General features: G+C 42.8%; 1 protein-coding gene across 2 annotated transcripts in view; it reads right to left on the bottom strand.

The window, feature by feature from the left end:
* LOC106578541 (partitioning defective 3 homolog) overlaps positions 1–26532 on the bottom strand; it is a 568924-nt gene that overhangs the window by 200783 nt on the left and 341609 nt on the right. For both annotated transcript variants that reach the window (XM_014157480.3, XM_014157481.3), the window contains exon 15: positions 19874–20060. In XM_014157480.3, the coding sequence (XP_014012955.1) occupies positions 19874–20060 (187 nt within the window). The remainder of the gene's footprint in view (positions 1–19873; positions 20061–26532) is intronic.

The raw sequence follows: 26532 nt of genomic DNA, 5'->3' as shown, positions 1-26532 counted from the left end.
ACACAGCCACATGTGGAAGCATAGTATGTAGGGGATGTGTGTGTGTGTGTGTGTGTGTGTGTGTGTGTGTGTGTGTGTGTGTGTGTGTGTGTGTGTGTGTGTGTGTGTGTGTGTGTGTGTGTGTGTGTGTGTGTGTGTGTGTGTAATATACACACACACACACACTCAAGAGATTGTCTTCTGCTCTCTAGTCAACCTTAAACGTTAATTCATGCATAGGCAACTCCCTGATATCTTGTGTTTAGAATCTATGACAAGTGAAGTGCTGTACAGAGAATATCAGAAACACAAGGGGACTTCCTATGTTATGGCTTCATTGTCTGGGAAAAACTTAAAAGCTTCTCATTCATTTTGACCCATATTTTAGATCTGACAAACACATTAGCTTAACATGGTAAGTCCTCTGTAGGATCTTTTACAGTGTGTGTGAATAACATCGCCCTGGGCTACGCCTTAGCTAAGCTAAACTTGACATTATTTCTCTCATGGGTGTGTGTGTGGTGTGTGTGTGTATGTGTCTGTGGTGTGTTTGGTGCGTGCGTGCGTGCGTGCGGTGTGTGTGTGTGTGTGTGTGTGTGTGTGTGTGTGTGTGTGTGTGTGTGTGTGTGTGTGTGTGTGTGTGTGTGTGGGGGGGGGGGGGGGGGCGCACGTGTGCGTGCTTGCGTGTTAACCTTGTGCTATGTTCCTGAGGGGATGTAAAGTACCTCTACACTTCACATCTAGCTTGTACTGACACAGACTAATGGAGAATTCAATCTTACTCTGGTGGCACTTGCTAACTTTCTATGAATGTCCCTATGGCATGTTAATGGCAGTGTGAAGTTAAAGCCTTGTCTGGTTAGAGTATTACTTCCAGCATTTCTATATGGCATGAGATATAGGCAGACTCAATGCATGAACTTAACAGAATGAAACATGGAAATCTTATTATCCAATTCTAAATGGAATTCTATGATATCAACCACGGCTGGGCTATTCCGTATTTTACGATATACCGCTATGGATGTACGGACTGGTTTGGGCTTTACTTTCTATAACGGTACTTGAATGTTTGGATTGTTAAATATGATACGCTGTGTGTTACATCCATTTTTATGGTTTACTTAGCTACGTGAGTCACCTCTCTCCGGTCTCTCGCTCTCCATGCCACTTTCCATACAGAACTAGCCCCACCCCCTGTCACTCAAGGAAAGCATTTGTTGTTCTTCTACCACGAGACACTTGCGTTCAGTCTCTGCATGGTCAATACAGCACATGCAACAATGTTGATGACAATGATGCTGCTTTCATTTTGCTTCTTAATATAAATCCACTAGTGTTCTATAATTACACTATTAGTTTGTGTTACGTACATCTGCAAGCTAGTTCATCTTTTCTTATTAAGTTGGGCCTAAATCTTGTTAGCCGCTAATGCTAATCACTAGTCAGAGCAAACGTAACTAGCTTTACAGCCTGATAATACTAGCGATTGAGTAGACCTACCCCTGCATGTTGTTTGTGCAACAATATCTTCTCAATCAAAGAGGCATATGCGAAGCAAGAATATGTTATCAACATGAAGTAGCTAAGAGAAAACATTGAATGTAGCCAATGATTATAGGGTCCCTTAGGAAACACTCATCAACACTTTGGTTCCTACCCTGTCACAATAACTCCTCCCTGCCATTTTCATTCGTTGTCATGTCAAACACTGAATTCAAAATGCCCACTATTGCATTCTAAAAATCTATCTATTTCCATGATTCCAACAGTTCACCCAAGTGTTTTTCTCTAAATCCCAAGTCAAATCACAGTTATAACATTTGGTAAAAAATAAGGCCTAGATTGTTTGCCCATATCGTGCAGCTCTACGTGGCAGTGCTGAAATAATCTCAAATGAGTGTAGGAAATGCAGAAATAAATAAAAAATTCAGACAATTATTTTTGAGTGAAGTTTATTTGTATAGTATAAAACTATCAGAATGGAGAAAGACTCATTGAAATCACATAGAATGCATGTGTTGCTACCTTAGGATCACGCACTACTCATAAGGCAAATGTTTAACTTTTTATTCAAAAACATAAAATACCATCAAACCGCCCAATTGTTTTGTAAATACCATAATAAGATATTTTGGCCATATCGCCCAGCCCTAATATGAACATTTGGACCATGTATGATTAAGTAACTTCTTTTGAGAAATGAGAGGCCATGTATTGCTACCTTTAAGTCCTACCAAGGGGCATTAAATTAAGTACAAACTACAAGAACAAAATCTGTTCATACATTGAAGGAGGAAAATGGAAAATGTAATTAAATGTGTGTCCTAATCATTATCTGACCAAACTCTAACGCGATAGAAATCTAACTAGGTATGTTAACCGTGATACAAAACTACAGTATATTAGTGTTATTCCCCCTGAAGAAGTCTATAATTGTGTCCCAAATGCACCCTACTCCCTATATAGTGCACTACTTTTTTTAATAGTAAAAAACTGCACTATTTTTGATCAAAAGTAGTGCACTATAGGGAATAGGGTGCCATTTGGGACATAAACCATGTCTTTGTCCTAGTTCTGGTATTCTGCCCATTCCATTTGGATAAAACAGTACCTTTTCTTCTTCTACCATTCTAAAGCAGCATCACTTAAAATCCATTTCACCCATTCTGAGCAGCATAGCTCGACTCGCCGTTCAAAACCTCATCCAAAATTAACTAGCAGAGAGGATTGCTTAGAGGCAAACCCAAGTCCTTAACTTGCATTTTACATCTCATACTCTTCCCTTTCAGAGGAAGTTAAATGTGTCAAACTACACGTCGGCCGCATGTTTAAAGAATCTCCACGCTCCTATTTTAACAGTGTGGCTCCAGATCTCTTATTTTTTTCCCCATCTCTCTCCCTCTCTGGCTTTCTCTCCCTTCCTCCCGCTCTCTTTCTTTTTGCTTTTTCTCCCTCTCTCCATCTCTTTTGCTCATCTAAAATCTGTCCGGTTCTCTGAAGGGCCGCGTGGTAGTATCTCCCCTGTGCCAGACGATGCAAATCCCTAGTTTGGACATCTGGATGCCGTGGGGAGAGGTGAAGACTGATACTCAGTGTGAAGTTTGTGATGTGTGTGTGTGTTGAGAGGGCCCTCCTGGAGCCCGCTTCGGCCTCGCCACCTCAGTGGTCCGACACCACAGTTCACTGCATGACTGCTCCCGATGTCAGACGGCACCAAGTTGCTTTCAATCACACACACACACACACACACACACACACACACACACACACACACACACACACACACACACACACACACACACACACACACACACACACACACACACACACACACACACACACACACACACACACACACACACACACAGGTTGGGTACTGTAGGTCTGGCCAATACCTCTGTCTACGCTGCACGCCACTGGCCCACTATAGCCGACCTGTCAACCAATAGACCTGTCAACCAATAGACCTGTCAACCAATCAACTGGATAAAAACCTACTGTATTCTCTCAAGACTTTCAGCTGTGTTTGCTTCAAGGAGATACGTTTTAGACAGAACAAGAAACTCTTAGTCAAATTTGTGATTTGTATTGGCACTAGTTTGTATGTTTGCTGCTAAGATAAGACTAAGCAGAGTGTGCATCATGGGACTTGAGATTGTTCCAGAAAGTTTTATTTTTGTAACCGTAATTGTTATTATTTAAATGGTGCTTGGATTTTGTCCTCTTATTTTGATTCAATACATATTGTGCTGCCTGGCCCGGAGTCATGTAATGTTGCTCGCCATAGACAAGACAAGGCTCTGTGGGAGCCGACACACATGATTTATGTTGACTTATTGGCGAGGGGAAGAGTTCTTTCAGAAGAGGATAACAACAAGGAGAGAGGTCTACTTATACTCTTCTCCACTATGTTCTTTACACTCCCCTTCGCTCTCCCCCTCCGTCTTTAGATTCTCTCTTTAACTTTCTCTCTCTTTCTAGCTCACTCTCTCTCTTACACACACACACACACACACACACACACACACACACACACACACACACACACACACACACACACACACACACACACTCCCTCTCTCTAGCTTTCTCTTGCTCCCCCCTCCCATCTCTCTCCCTGTGCGTTCTATCTAGTGGCACACATAATATTTCATCAACAACAATCACAGAGGAGCTGGTAGCTGGAACACCTGTGACTTGCAGCAATCTTTTCTGCCCATAATGAAGCCAGGGAGGAGCAGAGCGGGAGCAATTAAGATGACTTTGTCTGTTTGTCTTACGACTCTAGTGTTGTGCTCTCTCTCTCTCTCATTTTTCCCTCCGTTTTGTGTTTGTGTTCTTTAATTGAGTTTGGGTGGAGTGACTTTTCCACTCGAGTGAATGGAACAGGAGGGAACAGTGGGGGTTGAGATAGGAGGGGGTTGATGTGTGTAAGGTTTGTGTGTGTGCATGTGTGAAGAAGAGAGGGGGTGTTGGCATAGTGCCCGCAGAGATTCACCACACACAAACAGCGAGGGATACGACAGCATGTATGACACAATGCGAGTCCTGGTTAATATTCAAATTCATAAACCAAGAGGAGACTATTAGCATTTAAGGAAGATATAGACTGTAATTAAAACAGTCAGACACACACACACACACACACACACACACACACACCACACACGCACGCACGCACGCACGCACACACACAAAAGGGAAGTAGAGATGGCTGTTTACACTGATGTTGGCAAGTTATGCTAATAACCATATGGACAATAATACACGCATACTTAGAGAACTTAGAGAATGGTTACACACAAAAAAATGCTGGGTTATAAAACAACCCATTGCTGGGTGGTGTACAGAACACACTGGGTTATTTTCGTCACAGCCAGTTGGGTCATTTAGTTGGGTAATTAATCTATGATCCAACGGGTCAGATCAGAAGACTGGAGGCATGGCATAGTAGGAGCGTGGCTTTCAGATAGTTATTTTTGGCCACCCATGAGAGTAAATGTTATTCTGGCTCATTTGTTAACTTCTTTAGGGTAGGGGGCAGTATTTTGATGTCCGGATGAAAGGCGTGCCCAAATTAAACTGCCTGCTACTCAGACTCAGAAGGTAGGATATGCATATTAATAGATTTGGATAGAAAACACTCTGAAGTTTCTAAAACTGTTTGAATGATGTCTGTGAGTATAACAGAACTCATATGGCAGGGAAAACCCTGAGAAAAATCCAACCAGGAAGTGGGAAATCTGAGGCTTGTAGTTTTTTCAAGTGATTGCCTATCTAACACACAGTGACTTAGGGTTCATTTTGCACTTCCTAAGGCTTCCACTAGATGTCATCAGTCTTTTGAAAGTTGTTTGAGGCTTCTATGGTGAACAGAGAGCGAACAAAGGAAGTTGGAAGTTGTTGACTCAGGAAAGGACATGAGTTCATTGGCGCGCATTCACGTGAGAGGTAGCTGTGTTCCATTACATTTATCAAGACATTGGAATCGTCCGGTTGGAATATTATTGAAGTTTTATGTTAAAAAGGCCCTAAAGATTGATGCTATACATCGTTTGACATGTTTCTACGAACGTAAATATAACTTTTTTTGACTTTTCATCGTGAAATTTTCGGCGCGCTTCCTACATTTGGAGTAACTTACTGAACGTGTTAACAACAAGGAGGTATTTGGACATAAATTATGGACTTTATCGAACAAAACAACATTTATTGTGGACCTGGGATTCCTGGGAGTGCATTCTGATGAAGATCATCAAAGGTAAGTAAGTGAATATTTATAGTGCTATTTATGATTTTAGATGACTCCAAAATGGCAGGTATCTGTATTGCGTGCTGTTGTTTTCTGAGCGCCGTACTCAGATTATTGCAAAGTGTGCTTTCCCCATGAATCTTTTTTTAAATCTGTCACAGCGGTTGCATTAAGGAGATGTTTATCTATAATTCTTTGAATAACAGTTTAATATTTTATCAACGTTTATGATGAGTATTTCTATAAATTGATGTGCTCATTCACCGGACGTTTTTGAAGGAAAAACATTTCTGAACATTACGGGCCAATGTAAAATGGGTTTTTTGGATATAAATATGAACTTTATCGAGCAAAACATACATGTATTGTGTAACATGAAGTCATATGAGTGCCATCTGATGAAGATCATCAAAGGTTAGTGCTTAATTTTAGCTGTATTTGTGTTTTTTGTGACGCCTCTTCTTGCTTGGAAAATGGCTGTGTGGCTTTTCTTGTTTAGGTGGTGTCCTAACATAATCTAATGTTTTGCTTTCGCCATAAAGCCTTTTTGAAATCGGACAATGTGGTTGGATTAAGGAGAAGTGTATCTTTAAAATGATGTAAAATAGTTCTATGTTTGAGAAATTTGAATTATGAGATTTTGGTTGTTTTGAATTTGCCGCCCTGCTATTTCACTGGTTGTTGGGAGTGTGTCCCGCAGGTGGGACGGTCACGTCCCACATACCCAAGAGAGGTTAAGGTTCAGCACTGGCACTTTTGTAGCGTAACGAAGCTTACACAAATTGATTTCCTACATTTGTCCCTTGTGTAGGTCTACAATCTTGTCCCTGACATCCTTGGAGAGCTCTTTGGTCTTGACCATGGTGGAGAGTTTGGAATCTGATTGATTGATTGTTTCTGTGGACAGGTGTCTTTTATACAGGTAACAAACTGAGCTTAGGAGCATTCCCTTTAAGAGTGTGCTCCTAATCTCAGCTCGTTACCTGTATTAAAGACACCTGGGAGCCAGAAATCTTTCTGATTGAGAGGGGGTCAAATACTTATTTCCCTCATTAAAATGCAAATCATTTTATAACATTTTTGACATGCATTTTTCAAGATTTTTTGGGGGGTTATTCTGTCTCTCACTGTTCAAATAAACCTACCATTAAAATTATAGACTGATCATTTCTTTGTCAGTGGGCAAAACGTACAAAATCAGCAGGGGATCAACTACTTTTTTCCCTCACTGTAACTCCATATTGTCAAGCATAGCGGTGGCTGCATCATGTTATGGGTATGCTTGTAATCATTAAGGCCTGGGAAGTTCTTCAGGATAAAAAATTAAAAAACAGAATGTAGCTAAGCACAGGCAAAATCCTAGAGGAAAACCTGGTTCAGTCAGCTATCCACCAGACACTGGGAGATTAATTCACCTTTCAACAAGACAATAACCTAAAACACCAGGACAAATCTACACTGGATTTGCTTGCCAAGAAGACAGTGAATGTTCCTGAGTGTTCGAGTTACAGTTTTGACTTAAATCTACTTGAAAATGTATGTCAAGACCTGAAAGTTGTTGCCTAGAAATGTTCAAGAAAGAATTTGAAAGCACTTTAATTATTTTGAAAATAATAATGTTGCACAATCCAGGTGTGGAAAGCTCTTAGAGACTTACTTAGAAAGACTCACAGCTGGAATCGCTGCCAAAGGGGCTTCTACAAAGTATTGACCCAGGGGTGTGAATACTTACGTTAATAAGATATTTCTGTATTTCATTTTCCATAAACATGCAAAAAATGTCAACAACAAAAAAATGCTACTTTGTCATTATGAGGTAGGTAGATGGGTGTGTAGATGAGAAGAAATCAATTTAATCCATTTTGAATTCCGGCTGTAACACAACAAAATGTGGAATAAGTCAAGGGGTGTGAATACTTTCTGAAGGCACCGTACATAGGATGCTGAATATAGCATTTTAACATACTAAGACAAAAGAAGAGATGAATAATATTTGTCCAGCCATCGCTGCTATGCTTGCAGATGTACATAATATGCTGCGACCCTAATCAAAGAGTATTTAATAACTCCAAATAACAAAAACGGAGCTACTGTATAGGTTGTTGTACACTTAAAACACTGCATGGCTCACTGGTGTGATTGAATGCAGCATTAGTGTACGGTACAATCAAAATGTATTGTAGTTGAGTAGCCAGCCTAGGCTACTGCTCAAATGTTGCTGTAATAGGCCTACATGTTTCTCCTTTGTATGATGTTTTGTTGCAGGTTTTGTTATTTGGTTAATTATTGACAAGCTTTAAAAACCGAAGACAAACTGCAACATTTTAGTAACCTAGCTAAGACTGTGGCATGTGTCGGTACACTTTCCCTCCACTGTGCACTGTAAACGGGACACATGAAAGCAGCGCAATTTAAGTGGAATCGACTGATGTGAGCCCATTAGACTGTAACTTCATAAAGTACATGACACAACTGTTGACTCATTTATACTCGCTTGTGTGACCAATTTCGCCTTGTTTGACACAGGTGCGCTAGACTATTAGCCACCTTATTACTGACTTGTGGTCATTTCCCTTGTTAGATTGACTGTATAGACATTCCCAGCCTTAGTTATATTAATCTGTTCTTGTTAAAAAAATATTGAGTCATTGAAACTGAAACAGTACATCCTAAATGGGTGGAGGCAGCAAACAATGTAACAGACCTACCTGATAGCAATGGACTACCAATAAATGTATTGGTGAATTATATTAATCATGCATTGAACTGCATCCATCTACTCTGCCAACAATTCCTTACTGTACGTCGTTGAATTTTGAGTCAAACCTCTTATGAAGTTTGTTTTGAACCATAAACTGGGAACTTTATATTTTTGACTGATATTTTGATTGTCTGTTTGTTTCATATCTGCAAAGTAGTTAAAATGCTGTCAATTCCACTTTAAGGAACTCATACTATTGTGTAAGCCATATTAAAGCTGCAATATATAACTTTTTGGGCGACCTGACCAAATTTACATAGAAATGTGAGTGTGAGAATGTGAGATCTGTAATTTTACTTTCGACGGTACAATGATTCTCTACACAATACTGAAATTAGGCGAACTATTCAAATTTTAGTAAACCAGGAAATGGCGGATCGATTTCTTCATAATGCATCTTTAAAGCTAAAAAAGTGTCAGTGCTCAACCTTAACATTTGTTGTCAATATAACAGAACAGATTAACCTGGATGACAATTACTCTCACGGGTGGCCAAAAATAACTATCTGAACACCACACCCCTAGTCTTCCAATCTGACCTGGTGGATCATAGCTCAATAACCCAGCATCAACAATCCAACTTAAAGAAAACAATCGGTTGTTTGTGACCCAATTGGCTGTGTCAAAATAACCCAACATGTTCTGGTCAAAATTTTTCCAAATTAGGTTGTTTTTAACCGAGCACTTTTTAGTGTAGGCCTACATCACAAGCACTGGTACTAAATATCTTCAACAAAAGGAAAGATGTCCAAGGCTTTAGTTCAAAGGTTGTGTGTGTGTAAAGGAGGTTGTTCTTGTGTTCTGTGGTTCAGCTTTCATTCCTGGCCAATAATTACTAATTTCTATGTTAATATGTGGTATGTGTACCTAACAATACACGTGGGTAGAATGGTGTGTGTGTGTGTGTGTGTGTGTGTGGGAGGTGTGTGTGTGTGTGTGTGTGTGTGTGTGTGTGTGTGTGTGTATATAAATATATATCTTTTTTTTGTGAGTAAGCTTCTCCTAGTCCGTCAGACTGTCAGAGCTGTCCCAGGAATTATGTCTCCACCTGTGACATCTCACAAAGGAGGGGGAAACGGTCTACTGCTTTCACTCTTTCTCTCAATCTCATTCCTTCTCACTCTCCACCCCCTTTCTCCCTTCCTCTCTTTCACCTGAGGACAAACCCAGGAGTTAATCAGAGCTGACTGTTCTTCTGCACCATGTCAATTAAATCCACCACTGCTGCATCCATACTATGAAGAGAACACTACCGCTGCTCAGCTCAGAGCCCTCCTAGTGGTGAAACGGGCAAACTGACTGACTATACCCATCTGAGAGCACTCCTAGTGGTGAAACTGGGGAACTGTCTCCAGCTGAGCACACACCCTTTGTCTCCATGCAAGTCACCCGTGACATACAGTACCAGTCAAAAGTTTGGACACACTTAATCATTGCAGGGTTTTTCTTTATTTTTGACTATTTTCTACATTGTAGAACAATAGCGAAAACATCAAAACTATGAAATAACACATGGAATCATGTAATAACCAAAAAAATGTGTTAAACAAATCAAAATATATTTTACATTTTAGACTCTTCAAAGTTGCCACCCTTTGCCTTGATAACAGATTTGCACACTCTTGGCATTTTCTCAACCAGCTTCATTAGGTAGTCACCTGGAATGCATTTCAATTAACAGGTGTGCGTTGTTAAAAGTGAATGCGTTTGGGCCAATCAGTTGTGTTGTGACAAGGTAGGGGTAGTATACAGAAGATAGCCCTATTTGGTAAAAAACCAAGTCCATATTATGGCAAGAACAGCTCATATAAGCAAAGAGAAATGACAGTTCATCATTACTTTAAGACATTAAGGTCAGTCAATACGGAACATTTCAAGAATTTTAAAAGTTTCTCCAAGTGCAGTTGCAAAAAGGATCAAGCGCTATGATGAAACTGACTCATGAGGACCACCACAAGAAAGGAAGACCCAGAATGACCTCTGCTGCAGAGGACAAGTTCATTCGAGTTACCAGCCTCAGAAATTGCAGCCCAAATAAATGCTTCACAGAGTTCAAGTAACAGACACATATCAACATCAACTGTTCAGAGGAGACTGCATGAATCAGGCATTCATGGTCGAATTGCTTGGGCCAAGAAACACGAGCAATGGAAATCTGTCCTTTGGTCTGATTAGTCCAAATTTGTATCTTTGTGAGATGCAGAGAATGGTGAATGGATGATCTCTGCATGTGTGGTTCCCACCACGAAGCATGGAGAAGGTGGTGTGATTGTCCCTAGAATTTCTAAGCAAACGGCTGGAGGTAGGGCTTTCTCCTATAGAGCTCCATTTTTATGGAATGGTCTGCCTACCAATGTGAGAGACGCAGACTCAGTCTCAACCTTTAAGTCTTTACTGAAGACTTATCTCTTCAGTAGGTCCTATGATTAAGTATAGTCTGGCCCAGGAGTGTGAAGGTGAACGGAAAGGCTGGAGCAACGAACCGCCCTTGCTGTCTCTGCCTTGCCGGTTCCCCTCTTTCCACTGGGATTCTCTGCCTCTAACCCTTTTACAGGGGCTGAGTCACTGGCCTACTGGTGTTCTTCCATGCCGTCCATGGGAGGGGTGCGTCACTTGAGTGGGTTGAGTCACTGACGTGGTCTTCCTGTCTGGGTTGGCGCCCCCCCCTTGGGTTGTGCCATGGCGGAGATCGTTGTGGGCTATACTCGGCCTTGTCTTAGGACGGTAAGTTGGTGGTTGGAGACATCCCTCTAGTGGTGTGGGGGCTGTGCTTTGGCAAAGTGGGTGGGGTTATATCCTGCCTGTTTGGCCCTGTCCGGGGGTATCATCGGATGGGGCCACAGTGTCTTCTGATCCCTCCTGTCTCAGCCTCCAGTATTTATGCTGCAGTAGTTTATGTGTCGGGGGGCTAGGGTCAGTCTGTTACATCTGGAGTATTTCTCTTGTCTTATCCGGTGTCCTGTGTGAATTTAAATATGCTCTCTCTAATTCTCTCTTTCTCTCTTTCTGTCTTTCTCTCGGAGGACCTGAGCCCTAGGACCATGCCTCAGGACTACCTGGTATGATGACTCCTTGCTGTCCCCAGTCCACCTGGCCGTGCTGCTGCTCCAGTTTCAACTGTTCTGCCTGCGGCTATGGAACCCTGACCTGTTCACCGGACGTGCTTGTTGCACCCTCGACAACTACTATGATTATTATTATTTGACCATGCTGGTCATTTATGAACATTTTAACATTTTGACCATGTTCTGTTATAATATCCACCCTGCACAGCCAGAAGAGGACTGGCCACCCCTCATAGCCTGGTTCCTCTCTAGGTTTCTTCCTAGGTTTTTGGCCTTTCTAGGGAGTTTTTCCTAGGGAGTTTTTCCTAGCCACCGTGCTTCTTTCACATGCTTTGCTTGCTGTTTGGGGTTTTAGGCTGGGTTTCTGTACAGCACTTTGAGAATATCAGCTGATGTACGAAGGGCTATATAAAAATAAATTTGATTTGAAATTTGATGATGCTTTGCTGGTGACACTGTCTGTGATTTATTTACATTCCAAGGCACACTTAACCAGCATGGCTACCACAGCATTCTGCAGCAATACACCATCCCATCTGGTTTGCGCTTAGTGGGACTATCACTTTTTTCAACAGGACAACACCTCCAGGCTGTGTAAGGGATATTTGACCAAGATGGAAAGTGATGGAGTGCTGCATCAGATGACCTGGCCTCCACAATCACCCGACCTCAACCCAATTGAGATAGTTTGGGATGAGTTGAAAAGCAGCCAACAAGTGCTCAGCATATGTGGGATCTCCTTCAAGACTGTTGGAAAAGCATTCCAGGTGAAACTGGTTGAGAGAAGGCCAAGAGTGTGCAAAGCTGTCATCGAGCCAAAGGCTACCTCCTTTGAAGAATCTAAATATATTTGTTTAACACTTTTGTTGTTACTACATGATTCAATACATGTTATTTCATAGTTCTGATGTCTTGACTATTATTCTACAATGTTGAAAATAGTAAAATTAAGAAAAACTTTGAAACAGTAGGTGTGTCCAAACTTTTGACTGGTACTGTAAGTCAGTATATCCATGTCTGAGGATGTTGGGAGATGACGTGGAAACCAGCCACTACAGGCAACAATGAGTGCTGTTACCATCAAGTAGGTTTCAGCATTGTGGACGGGGATGTCGGACGGGAGTAAGCATCTGCCTCTGGTTCCATTTGAGAAACATGGATGAACGTTTAATTCTGATGTGAGACAGAGCTTGTTGCGCTCTCTCCTGCCCATTCTATAGCAATTAAATATAATTAAAAAGGCTTTATTGACATGGAAAGTGTTAACATATACATTTTCAAACTTCTAGAAAAATATTGAATCTGTCTCTCTCTCTCAGCCTCTCTCAATATATTCCCTCTCCCAATCATTACTCCCTCTCTTCTTCTCTCTCCTCCCGGTCTCCTCTCTTCACCTGTCTCAGTAGAGATGAGGCTCTGGTCTGTCTCTGTCTCTCTGTGTCTCTGAGTCTCCTGCAAGTTCAAAGGGGGAGGTGATTACCCCTTCAAAGATAGTGAGGCATGCGTCAGATCAAAGCAGCGTAATGTAAGAGAGAGAGAAAAGCCATCCAGATCTACATCCAGCCCACACCCTTCTCTCCTCTCATAACACCGTTTCTCTCACCAGCCTGGTCTCATAGACTACACGTAACATAGGAAATGTAAATCCGGGATACAAAAATGTGTACGATATGTTACATTTGGTATGGTTAAATAAGGCAGATGGTTACATAAGGCAGATGGTTACTTAAGGCAAAAACAAAAGTAGTGGTGTTGGATGGGTGGACGTATAACGCGAAGTATAGCAACCCAAAGGTTGTGAGTTCGAATCTCATCACAACATTTAGCTAATTAGCAACTTTTCAACTACTTACTACTTTTTAGCTACTTTGCAACTTATTAGTATGTTAGCTAACCATTCCCCTAACCCTAACCTTAACCCTTTTAGCTAACTCCCAAACTTAACCCTAAGCTTAACTCCTAACCCTAACCCCTAGCCTAGATAACATTAGCCAGCTAACTAACATTAGCCACCTAGTAACCTAGTTGGAATTTGTAACATATCATACTTTTTGAAAATTCGTAACATATTGTACATTTTGCAAATTCGGAACATACAATACTTATTGTATTTCGTAACTTAACTTATGAAATGGGTGATGGACATCCACAGATTAATACATACCATACAAAACGTAACATATCATACTAAATGATACGCCCTCGGATTTACGTACATAATAATACAAAATGCTCTGAGACCAGGTTTCTCTCACACACAGGCCTTCTGAGGGGAGCAGAGCAGCCTTTGTGAAAGTGGAAGATAACAATGATCCCAAGAATGTGGGTATTCAAATGAACGCTAGGTGAGCTAGAATGTGGGTAATCAAATGAACGATAGGTGAGCGAGGGAGGGCGAGAAAACTCTTTGGGATTAATGCTTGTACTATTTAATAGTGTAAGGGATATCAAACCAGGTGATACATTTGAGGAATACTACTACTACTAATAATAATAATAATAATAATAATAATAATAATAATAATAATAATAATACTAACACTACTGACACACACAACATTTTTTGGTCTCAATTTCTGTTTCACTCCAGTCCAGCCGTGTGAATGATACTGTACTCAGGTGCTCAATCTATGCTGTGCTGTGGTGATATCTAGGCAGGGAACTGTCTTAGCTCTGCAGGCTAAGTAGTAATTGATAGTTTCTGACTCTCTCTACTGTGTAACACATGCTGGTGTTCTGATCAGACACCCACACACAGACACGTTCGCATACAGTAGTTACCTCACTCTCTGTAAAGGGAGCATCGTATGAACAGGGTTAACTTAACTTACACCTCCAGCAGCTCAATGAGGAGAACTAGGTGAGGCTGCTATGTGAGAAAAGGAGAGGAGGGGAGGAGAGAAGTGAAGTGACTTAGTTTGAGAGCGAGCGAGAGAGAGAGAGAGAGAGAGAGAGAGAGAAGAGAAGAGGAGGTGGAGAGAGAGAGGAGAGGTGGAGAGAGAGTTAGAGAGAGAGAGAAGAGAGGTGGAGAGAGAGGGGAGAGGTGGTGAGAGAGAGGAGAGGTGGAGAGAGAGAGGAGAGGTGAAGAGAGAGAGGAGAGGTGGAGAGAGAGAGAGAGAGAGAGAAGAGAGGTGGAGAGAGAGAGGAGAGGTGGCGAGAAGAGAGGTGGAGAGAGAGAAGAGAGAAAGAGAGAGAAAGGAGAGGTGGAGAGAGAAGAGAGAAAGAGAGAGAAAGGAGAGGTGGAGAGAGAGAGAGGAGAGGTGAAGAGAGAGTTAGAGAGAGAGAGAGAGAGAGAAGAGAGGTGGAGAGAGAGAGGAGAGGTGGAGAGAGTTAGAGAGAGAAGAGAGAGAGGAGAGAGGTAGAGAGAGAGAGTTAGAGAAAGAGAGAGAGTGTGAGAGAGAAGAAGAGAGATGGAGAGAGAGTTAGAGAAAGAGTGTGAGAGAGAGAAGAGAGGTGGAGAGAGAGAGAATGTTAGAGAAAGAGAACGAGTGAGAGAACATAAATGCAGCTTCAAAGGAAAAACACCTTTATTTGGCACTTTGTATGCAAGCAATTTTCAGTTACTGTTTCGCAGACACTGTTCCCTCACACAAAAGGGGGAGGTTTGTGACTCCTGTTAAGATGTGGAATGACAAATGAGAACACTGAACATCTCTTTCTGTTTGGAAAGGAAAACTGGATGCAAACTCAATGAAGCATAGGACAATTATATGACGAAAGATAAATATTGATGTAGTTTGGATGATAGTAAGGACAGAAAAATAAAGCAGATACATAACTTTCACAGTACAAGTTACAGGTATTGGGTGTTGTTAGAAAAGAAAGGTGGACTAAGGACTACTTTTCTAAATGAGCAGTAACTTTTTCTCTCCCTATTTGACCTGAAGTGACCATACTAACCTGTCATATCTCTAATGGTTCTCTGGCCAAAGAGGTTTTCCCATCAGTCATTTCATAATTGTTAGCCATTATTGCAAGAGCAAAAGCACACATCTATGAGTCAGAGTAGAGTGGCCATTTTTCAATTTCATTTTTTCAATGGAAATTCACAATCATTCTATGAATCAGAGCATTATGAAAATAGACATCCATTAATGTCTACTTCTAAAAGGCTAAACGTTCACTACAACTCAACATGCTAAAAACACATGTTTTCTCCATAGCCTTCTTATTACAAACTCTGTGAGGGTTTCAATTGGGCTGGTGGGTAAGACGGTCCCTGGCCCTAGTCGAGCCAGAGGGGCATGGTAGTGGATGTAAATTACTAAGATGGCAGCGCAGGCCCACCCTAACATCCACCCCCATGACATTGAGGATCTGTCCCAAATGGCAATTTTTTTTTTTTTACCAGGGCCCTGGTCATAAGTAGTGCACAATATAGGAACTAGTGTGTCATTTGGGAAGCAGCCTTAGCCTCTGTAGGAGGCCTAGAACGACCCACTTTGGTTCCAGTAACAGGGTGGTAGAGTGGCTAATCTGGAAAGTAATAACAAGCATCCATCTCCTTTGACATCTGCTTAGAGAATGGAACGTCAAGGGGGAATATAGGCCTGTAGTTCATTCCAAGAGCTACTACCACATTACGAGGAATTGCAGGTGCCCCTGTAACTGCTCTCCAATACAGTTGATCATAGTTTATGTGTAGGAGATCAGAACGGCGAGCAAACATATGCATCATGTTGAACTAACGTCAGCTTAAACATGTTCCTATAGTTCACCGTTCCTTCAGGCCTCCATTCCTGTACCTTCCCGTGCTCTCCACCACCACACATTCCATTCACATTAGCAAGGCTGTCCCATACCTTGTACTGTAAATCACTGAGATAATCAGGAAGTGGTACGTGTTATTACAAATCATGAACATGAATGCTCTCACTAAGTCGCTCTGGATAAGAGCATTTGCTAAATTACTAACGACTAAAACGTGAATGTAAGCCTATCTGGCTTTTGATATGATATTGTGATTGAGGAGGGGGGGAGAGAGATAAAAGGGATGGAGGTTATGGGTTATGCCTGTGTCTGTCCTGGATCGTCTTGCGTGCCATTTTCAATTGATGTTTTCTGGGAGTCTTTTGGCTGGTACAATTTCAACCCCTTGTTTTCAGTAGAAACTATACAGCTGTAACAATAGGAGAGCGCTCATTCCACCCACAACATGTTCCTGCAACACAAACAGAAACAAAAGACACACACAAACACGCATGCTCACACACACACACACACTAGACACAAAACTAGATTGCTCCTGCATCTCTTGGAAAACTAGGTCGCTGTATTAATGTGTCTCGTGTGAGATGGGGTTTTCTTTGCCTGCAAAACAACCATTTATCTTGTGGCCAGCCGTTTGATGCACTGTACTCAGCTCACACTATGACCATGTTTGAGCAAAATGAAGGAAACTACCAACTACAAGGTTTTCTATGGGGGAAAAGGCAGTGCCGTTATGTATGCGCTAAGGTGTGTAACCCTGGTGCTGTGTAGTGCAGAGCTACGGCTGGAGAAACACACATCTCATACACACACGGGCGGAGGTGAGACTTTCACAGCTCCACATAATGCATATTCAATGATTACAGGGCCTGGTTGGATGTGGCGTGCAGCTTAATTAAAAAGCAACAATTCTAACAAAATGGGGTCGTCGCTGACCCAGATCCTACAGTCTCAGCGCCTCTGTTACCATGGTATGGTGTGTGTGAGCGCCCATGTCTGTGTATGTGTCAGAGAGAAATAGTCTTCAGTCAGTCAGTGTGTGTGTGTGTGTGTGTGTGTGTGTGTGTGTGTGTGTGTGTGTGTGTGTGTGTGTGTGTGTGTGTGTGTGTGTGTGTGTGTGTGTGTGTGCGCACGCGTATTTGAGCAGCTGTGGGACTGTGGAGGGAGTGTTTGAGAATGTGTGTGTGGCGTGCGTACTGGGCTTCTGAGATATGAATAATTCAAAATAACCCAAGGCAGTGGTACACTGCACACTTATGGTCTGTGTGTGTGTGCGCGCGTGCGGGAGATAGAGAGAGAGATAGAGAAAGGAAAGAGGGAGAGAGAGAAAGAGGGAGAGAGAAAGATGGAGAGAGAAAGATGGAGAGAGAAAGAGAGAGCATGTGAGAAAGCTTGAGTGTTGTGCTGTGGCCCTAATCCACAATGACAAAACTCAGACATCACACGACCAACAGACATGCAAACTTAAAGCTACTCATTCATAATAAATCAAAGAGAGAGAGAGAGAGCGAGAGAGAGAGAGAGAGAGAGAGATGGGGGAGAGAGACAGAGAGAGAGATGGAGAGCGAGAGAGATGGGGGAGAGAGCACGAGAGCAAGAGATGGGAGAGAGAGAGCACAAGAGAGATAGATGGGAGAGAGAGATGGAGAGAGAGAGGTGGGGAAAGAGAGAGAGATGGGGAGGGAGAGAGAGAGATGGAAGAGAGAGAAGTGGATGGGAAAGAGGGAGAGAGCGAGAGAGTGGAGAGAGAGATGGGGGAGAGAGAGAGAGAGAGAGATATGGGGGGAGAGAGAGGGAGAGAGATGGAGGAGAAAGAGGGAGAGAGATGGGAGGGAGGGAGAGAGAGAGAGAGAGATGGAGAGGAAATATGGAGGTATGTCTCTTGGGGGGATTAAAATAAAAATACTAAAAACAGAGAGAGAGATTGACCAGGCTTCTCCTTCCTTCCAGCAGAATGGAATCTCTGACTAATAGAATAATTCTTCCCTGCTAGTCAATCACTGTGTTGCTGTACTGTCCAATAGCATATCGCGATATGTTTCACATGATCTTGCCTGACCAATCGAGATAAAGGAAAGAAAATCGTGTACCTTGATACAGTCTCTAGGAGGCTGGATGTGAGTCCTGGAACAAACATCTGTCATGGACAGTCATAAAATAGGATATTATACTGAAATGTAGGGTTGCAAAGGGAGGGTATATTACTGGAAACTTTTGAAGTTTACCAGTAAACTACCAGAATTTTGGTAACTTTCAAGGATTATATGTAATTAATTACAAGACATCTAGTGGCCCTTTGGGGTAATTCAGATGATCAATAAATGTCTGTAATTACAGTATCTCGTGCACTCTGTGTGTTCTAATCACAAGTACAATATATAAAATAATAAAATAAGATGATTTTAAGATAAAAAATAGAATGACACAGCGGTAAAACATCATCCTAAATATAAACCATCCATTTAGTGAATACCACTATGTTTAATATGAGGGTTTCAGCATGAACTATGTTTTAACACACTTGTTTATTTTACTCTGTCAATGAATTTGTTTTGGTGCCAAACTGGTGGCAGTTGTCAAAAAAGTCAATAGTTGGGAGAGTTAATTGAAAATAATGCCATTGATGATTAGATGTTTTTTTTTCATTAATTAGTCTATTTTCTCTTGAATCATATGGTCTATCCACTAAAAACTCAGGGACAATATGGACACACACATATAAAATGTATACTATAGATGCATTTTTTTTTTGTCAAGTATAAATTACCAAAGTCACCACAGATTGCTGTAGATTACCTGTTAATTACTGAATATTCTGGTAACTTTGGTAAATTCCTGTAGCTGAACACTGCAATCAATAAATACCATTCATGCTTTCATATGTACGATGCCGGTTTCTACACAGAAGCATTATATATACCTACACTGTTTACACTGAGCCAGAAACACTGGAGCCCAATTTTCCTCATACAACTGCAGAACCACTTGGTTGAATTGAATTGAGTGTACGGTCCCAGAGGACTCATGGCCCCTGCCTGTCATTGGGCTGCTGAGCCCCTGGTTCCATATTTAATACTAGCTGCTCAAGATGTTCTAGAAGGCCAAACCAGGGGGAAGTGTGAGGCACCCTGGGGAAGAAAGAGGACTGGCTAGGACCCTAGAGAGATGTTTAACTCAACCATCTTCCATATTCCTCCTAGGTCACATCCATTATTAAACACTCACGAAGGCAAACACGTGCACGTATGCACACACGCTACATACACACAGTCATGAAGGCGTGCGCACGCGAGCCCGGACACACACAGACACAAGGCCACGTGCGCACACACATGCACGCACACACTCAACACAGGCACACAGCCGTGCGCAGGCACATGCACACAGACACTTGACTACACTAAAAGAATAGTGTCAGATATCATATTCTCATGCCCTAACGCTCCCCACATACGAAATGTTCCATAACACACGGAATCTAGACACAAAGGGCATCTTTCAAGAACATCATGATATCAATAATTAAATCAGAAAGTGGGTGCTACAGCCAAAAAGTAAAGAAAACCTTGCTGGGGTGTAAAATGTCAACTCTCTTTCTCTCACCACTCATTTTGGTTTGGCACGTCCTGGGCCCAAGTCCCCGGGTTATCTGCAGCAAAGCCCATGTCATCGTGGGAGCTGGAGGATGATTGGTCAGACATGTGGGCGGGGACCACAGGTGGCCTATCATCTTCGATCATGACGGTGTCGTCCTGGGGCATGTTCACAGTCGGAGACAGCTGGTAGTTACCTGTGTGTGACCAGAGTGAAGGAGAGAGGAGGGAGCACATTAGACACGCACTGTTTCAGTTCAGCGGAACAAGCTAGCTAGCTAAGTTACACCAACATTGATCAAGGGAATTAGTTCACATTAGGGACATTATAGTAAGATGCCATGGAACCAGACATATCGTACATCCAAAAGACCTGGGTTAGTTCTCCCATTTCAGTATTCCATCTCACATGAGAAAAGGCATTGTTCTAGACAGAAAACAGGTGTCCCAGTCCCATCGTGTTATTATAATCCAGTCCCCTTCTCCTGTCCAAGGACAGAGTCAGGGGGCACACCACACACACACACACACACACTGATCTGTATTCTCCCAGGCCGAGGTAAGGCTTCACTGTGCTGCAGAGGAGAGGAGAGAGGCCACTTATCAGTTAATCTCAGAGTCAGGGTCAGCGGTGCAATCTACAGCCTGACCACCACTCACTGAGCAGGAGGATATCCATTTCCTGGAGAAGAGCCATTACAATTCACCAATATATGCTTGGTCCGAAATGGCACCCTATTCCCTATAAAGTGTGTTACTTTTTACCTTATGAGACTATGACCCAAGGTAGTTCACTAGGGAATCGGATATCACTTCAGACGTTGCCATATATTCAGGCAGATATAACAAAAAAAGAACAAAACCAGAACTACACATATGCTTACCATTATAAAAAGCATTTGAGAGGGTAAAAAAACACAAAATCCATGACTTCCTATGTACATTGCTGAAAGTACATTTGTTTCCATTATCACAGGGTCATTTTGCAAATTTAGTAGCTTAAGAGCAACTGCAGGTAATTACAGAGGGAGGGGGGGATATTTACCCTGGCCCTCTCCCAAGAATACTCTGAAATGTATTTTATTACATCGTGCCTCAACAAATGACAAATGGATTTCACAGAAATGAATGACAACTTTCAATGACAAATTCAATTATGTTGGCTGAATCTCATTTGGCTAAAAGTGAGTTCTGATGAATTTCACAGAAGATTAATTTATAATACCTGTCTCACTGATGTGTATATAGGGGACTGCTTCTCATTTGACTCTTTTTTCAAGCCTCTTTTAATGATAGCATTCATACTACACTGAAACGTCAAAGTAGTTTTTAACATGTTTAGCTGTTTTTAATACAACCCAAAGCCTTGTCTGTTGGATAGGAGGGACCACCACCGGCCCAAAAGGGACAAGGTATAATTGAATTCTCGGTGTAATTCAGGTCTAGGAGTTACCCCCGGGCCCTCAGATATGGGAAGTTAGTTAGACTTAACAGGAACTAATCAAATCAGCCTGGGAACTAATGCCAAGGTGATTAACACGACACCAAACGACCCCTTAGTTTCTTAAACAGAAGAATCTGCATCTTCCAGTAAGGAGGGAGGAGTGTGTCGGTGGGTAGGTGTGTGTTTGTGTGAGTCTGTTCATTAAGGTTTGAGGATGCAGTGTGCTTTGGGGAGACAAGGCAGACAACCATTTCATTCTTTAAATCTGATTACATGTTTTAAATAACAATATCATCTTAATATATGTTTGCTGTTGTAGATCAGTGTGCCGCAACACAGAGCAGACACAGAGAAGCCCGCTTCGCTAAACATCATATTGATTGAAAAACACACACAGAACAAAGCAGGTGTCTGTTCCCGTCCAAGTCAGTATATCCTATTCTGTCCCCTCTGTCTTTTCTCAAGGCCTGTTACAACCACTGCAGGATGCCAGCCTCCCAGTTCCATTACTATAGTCTATCAGAGTCTAGCCCATGCCTATCCTCATTTCCACAGCACGCATCACCCCATGTCACTTCTCACTTCCCTACCCTCTAATGGAGGAGTTGGTTACCACCACCTTGCATCATCACTTCAAAGATCCACTTTTAATAACAAGTACAGACATGTCTGGATTGGAGAGAGAGTGTGTTCTTCAAAACACCTTTATCTAAATCTGTCTATTACGGACCGACATATTCCAACTACCTCTCAGTCTCACGTCAGAATTATACATTCATCCGAAATCTTAAGTTTAGGCATTTAAAAAAAAATATATATATATTTAACTAGGCAAATCAGTTAAGAACAAATTCCTATTTACAATGACAGCCTACCCCGGCCAAACCCTAACCCGGACGACGCTGGGCCAATTGTGCGCCGCCATATGGGACTGACAATCACAGCCGGTTGTGATACAGCCTGGAATCTAACCATTGGTCTGTAGTGACGCCTCTAGCACTGAGATGCAGTGCCTTAGACCGCTGCACCACTCGGGAGCCCTGAACTCTGAATGGTTAAGGTAAGGGTTAAGGTTAGGCTTAAAACAAACATCTCAAAAACAACTTTCTATAACTGGATTCAAACTGGTAACTTTTGGAATCAGAGGCAGATGCTTAAGCCCATCCACCGTCCCCGTCGACAAAGCCATAGCAAAACCAAAACCTACATGGTCACAGCGCTCAATGCTGCCCCTAGTGGCCGATTTCCACTTCATCTCTCGACAGTCCTCATATATGGATGGACGTTGAATACTGAATTGTATCATGGGTAACCTGGCTGCATTTTCACATATGTATACACACATACCACACGTGCACAAATAAGCATATGCAACATACACGCACGCACGCACACACTACACACACTCTCTGTTTTGTTACTTCCCTTACATTTCAAGCAAAACAACCTTGTTATAATGCGTTCCAATTTTCCCTTCATGGTTTTCACAGAGCAGCACAGTTCACAGAGAACGTGGTTTTAATTGGATGCATGGCCATGCTTCCCTCCTCCTCCGCATGAAACAATTCCATCCAGCACCTCTTGACACAAGTGCTGAGCTCTCCAGACGAGGAGTATTTAGTGGCATTCTGTTTCCTTCTGGTAAACACACGCCGAGCAGTGGACAGGTAGCCAGGACGACTCAGACCCAACGACAGGCACTTTGAAAGGTGAGAATAATTAACAGGGAAATGCAGAGATGGCTTTTCTGCTTTAGTCGTCTAGATAATTAGCATGAGAGGAAAATTACAAATTACATTCCCTCTACCTGTTGCTGCAGAGACAAGAACCGCCCCAGTGAATAATTACAGCTACCGCGTTAACAATGAGGAAAGAAAAAGCAATCGCCTCAGAGTGGATAGATAGTTAACGAGTGAAAAGGCCTTCTGATTTCCTAAAATAGGCTGAGAAAGAGGAACGACGAGGAAGAGAGAAACGACTGGGGCTTGAACATAAAAGAACAGAGAAGCGTGCACCAAGAGCAGGCACTTAACTGCCACTGTCTGTGGTGTCTTGTTCATTTATAATGAGCAGTAACAGCATAGGCCTGGCACATGCAGTACTTTAATGCCTGGGTCGTGTTCATTAGCCTCCAAACATAAGAAAATGGGCTAAAAGAGGAAGGGACTTACTGACATAGAAATCCAATAAGAAAGCTTCATTTTCAAACTGCTTTGCTACATTATACCATAATGAATATGACCCTATACTGCCATCTTTTTAACCCAGCATCCTCACAGCTGGGAGCTCTGGGATAGGAAGCTGGCACCTCACTTCCTGCTGATGTGTGTGTGTGTGTCTGTGTGTCACTATAGAAGGGCAATGGGTGGTGGGAGGTGTTAGTTAGCGTAGCGACAGATCACTGAGACACTTCCTTTGACACTTGTCTGGAACCATTAGCCAGTCAGTGTCAGAGCACAGAGCAGGAGGGAACAGAGGCTGTGGGGAGGCCTGAAGGCTATGAGGGAGGGGACATTCAACAGTAATAGTAACTATGGCTGATATGATAGATTTTTGTTCACTTTTAGTCCTTAATGATGGTGCCAAATTACATATAACAAGCTCTTTTTGATTATCTGACATGAGCATATTTTTAGAGTTTGCCTTTTAACCTACTTGGATAAGACATTGTTACTAGAATGGGATTACTATTATCCTGTTATTAATCGGCAGGGTTCCTTCATTACCACAATTATATGTTATTTACTGATCCACTAATGCAGACATATTGAAGTTATGGCCAAGAAACTCCAGACGCCAACTCTCTATCCAGGCCCCAAAAATGTGCATGAAACCCACACAACAAACATCAGCTAAGCAAACACAGAATGCTTTTGTTTTGGGGAGTTCGGGACCAGAAAATAGGCAGCATCCCAAATGGCACCCTATTCCCTTTATAGTGCACTACCTATGACCAGGGCCCATATGTCAAAGGGAGTGCACTATATAGGCAATAGGGTGTCATTTGGGATACATAAACATACTGTAATATCACGATGCCTGAAAAAGAGCCAGTCCGGTCAGTCACGCTCATATCCTGTAGACATTTAATCAAGGTCACTTGGAGATAAAATGTATAAATAAATATTCCCCCCATTATGGTTACTGTTTTCCAGACTGTACTTCCCGTTATTATTAACAACAGCTTGTTTGAATTAGAAACTGCCCCTTTTGTCTAATGCCCCAATATGACCCACTCACACAGTTCCCGTCAGAGTTTGCTGGCAGCAGCAGGATTGGAACCCCACAACTCCAGTACTGTAGGCTTAGTCAGTTAGAAGTAAATCAGGCCTAGGCTATATACCCTCCAGCTGCAATACAAACATACCCTTACTGCCTAACTGCATGGGTGAGCTGTGAGCAGTGGGACCATACCCTTACTGCCTAACTGCATGGGTGAGCTGTGAGCAGTGGTACCATACCCTTACTGCCTAACTGCATGGGTGAGCTGTGAGCAGTGGTACCATACCCTTACTGCCTAACTGTATGGGTGAGCTGTGAGCAGTGGTACCATACCCTTACTGCCTAACTGCATGGGTGAGCTGTGAGCAGTGGTACCATACCCTTACTGCCTAACTGCATGGGTGAGCTGTGAGCAGCGGTATCGTACCCTTACTGCCTAACTGCATGGGTGAGCTGTGAGCAGCGGTATCGTACCCTTACTGCCTAACTGCATGGGTGAGCTGTGAGCAGCGGTACCATACCCTTACTGCCTAACTGCATGGGTGAGCTGTGAGCAGTGGTACCATACCCATACTGCCTAACTGCATGGGTGAGCTGTGAGCAGCGGTACCATACCCTTACTGCCTAACTGCATGGGTGAGCTGTGAGCAGCGGTACCATACCCTTACTGCCTAACTGCATGGGTGAGCTGTGAGCAGCGGTACCATACCCGTACTGCCTAACTGTATGGGTGAGCTGTCGTACCATGGATATGGACACAGTGGCCTACACCTCCCACTGCACCATACAATAACAAACAGAACCTAGCTGCATGGGGTGAGCAGTGGTACCATCAGGCCTAGGCCTACTCTCCCACTTCCCCATACAATACAATAACAAACAGAACCTAGCTGCCTTGCTACATGGGGTGAATTAGTGAACAGCGGTGCTGTGGTGCCAGGCCTATACTGCCCCCACACAATAACAAGCAGAATCTAGCTACATGGGGTAAAGCAGTGAACAGTGATACCATGGTACCCGGGCTGTGGGTTGTGTACAAAGTGGCGCTAGACTCCAAGCTGTGTCCTACTGCAACACACCCCCTCTAAGGACCTCAGATAAATAACCTAAGAGGGAGCAAGGGTTTCCAGGAAGGAACGCAGCAACAGTGCCTGTTTCAGAGCAACACTGCGGGAGATGGCTTTGAACTTGAAGTCCCCAGTCGTCATACACTGAAAACCAGTTGCCGCGGATGTGTTTTAGTCAGATTGATCATGTAGCTATGTGATATAAGGTCTGGCTGGCCATGTGACCGCCGGCTTTACAGCTGGGAAACAGCTGTTTGATGGATGTTGAGATGGGACACACACACACACACACACACACACACACACACACACACACACACACACACACACACACACACACACACACACACACACACACACACACACACACACACACACACACACACACACACACACACACAGAGTGGTTAGTCCTATAGGTGTAATGGCATGCTTTGAGGTAAATTACTAGTCACAACCGGTTGAATAGAACACTGTAGAGTCGCACAGGTAGGAAGGAGAGATAAATGGAGGAAGGAAGGGATGGAGAAAAGAACGGTCACTCCTTCATCCAAGGGAAGATGGAGAGAGTCAGAGAGCCATTTTGGTGCACGTCGCCTCAGTTCTTAGCCTCCCTAGCAACAGAGTCTGCCTCTGTGAGGGCCAATCCAAAGTATTAAACCCAGAGAGAGGGGTGGAGCCATTTCCAGAGTCAGGGCCATGGCCATGCTAGAGCAGGGTGTTGAGACGGAGCTCTCAGAGCTAAGAGGCCACCTGGACACATTCATCTGAGAGGAAGGAAGAGGAGTGCTCACTTTCAGCCACAGATCATTGAGTCGGAGGTGAGAGTTCACACTAATAGCTCTAATTCATCCTCCCATCCTCTCATTTCAGAGCATCACCCCTTCAGGAGGCTTATCTGACACTCTGGCCCTATTGATCGGGCTGCAGATCTTT

Source organism: Salmo salar, chromosome 19 (assembly GCF_965601325.2).
Source record: "Salmo salar chromosome 19, fSalSal1, whole genome shotgun sequence".
NCBI lineage: Eukaryota > Metazoa > Chordata > Actinopteri > Salmoniformes > Salmonidae > Salmo > Salmo salar.
The sequence above is the reverse complement of the archived record's forward strand: the minus strand, read 5'-3'. Positions and strand labels throughout refer to the sequence as shown.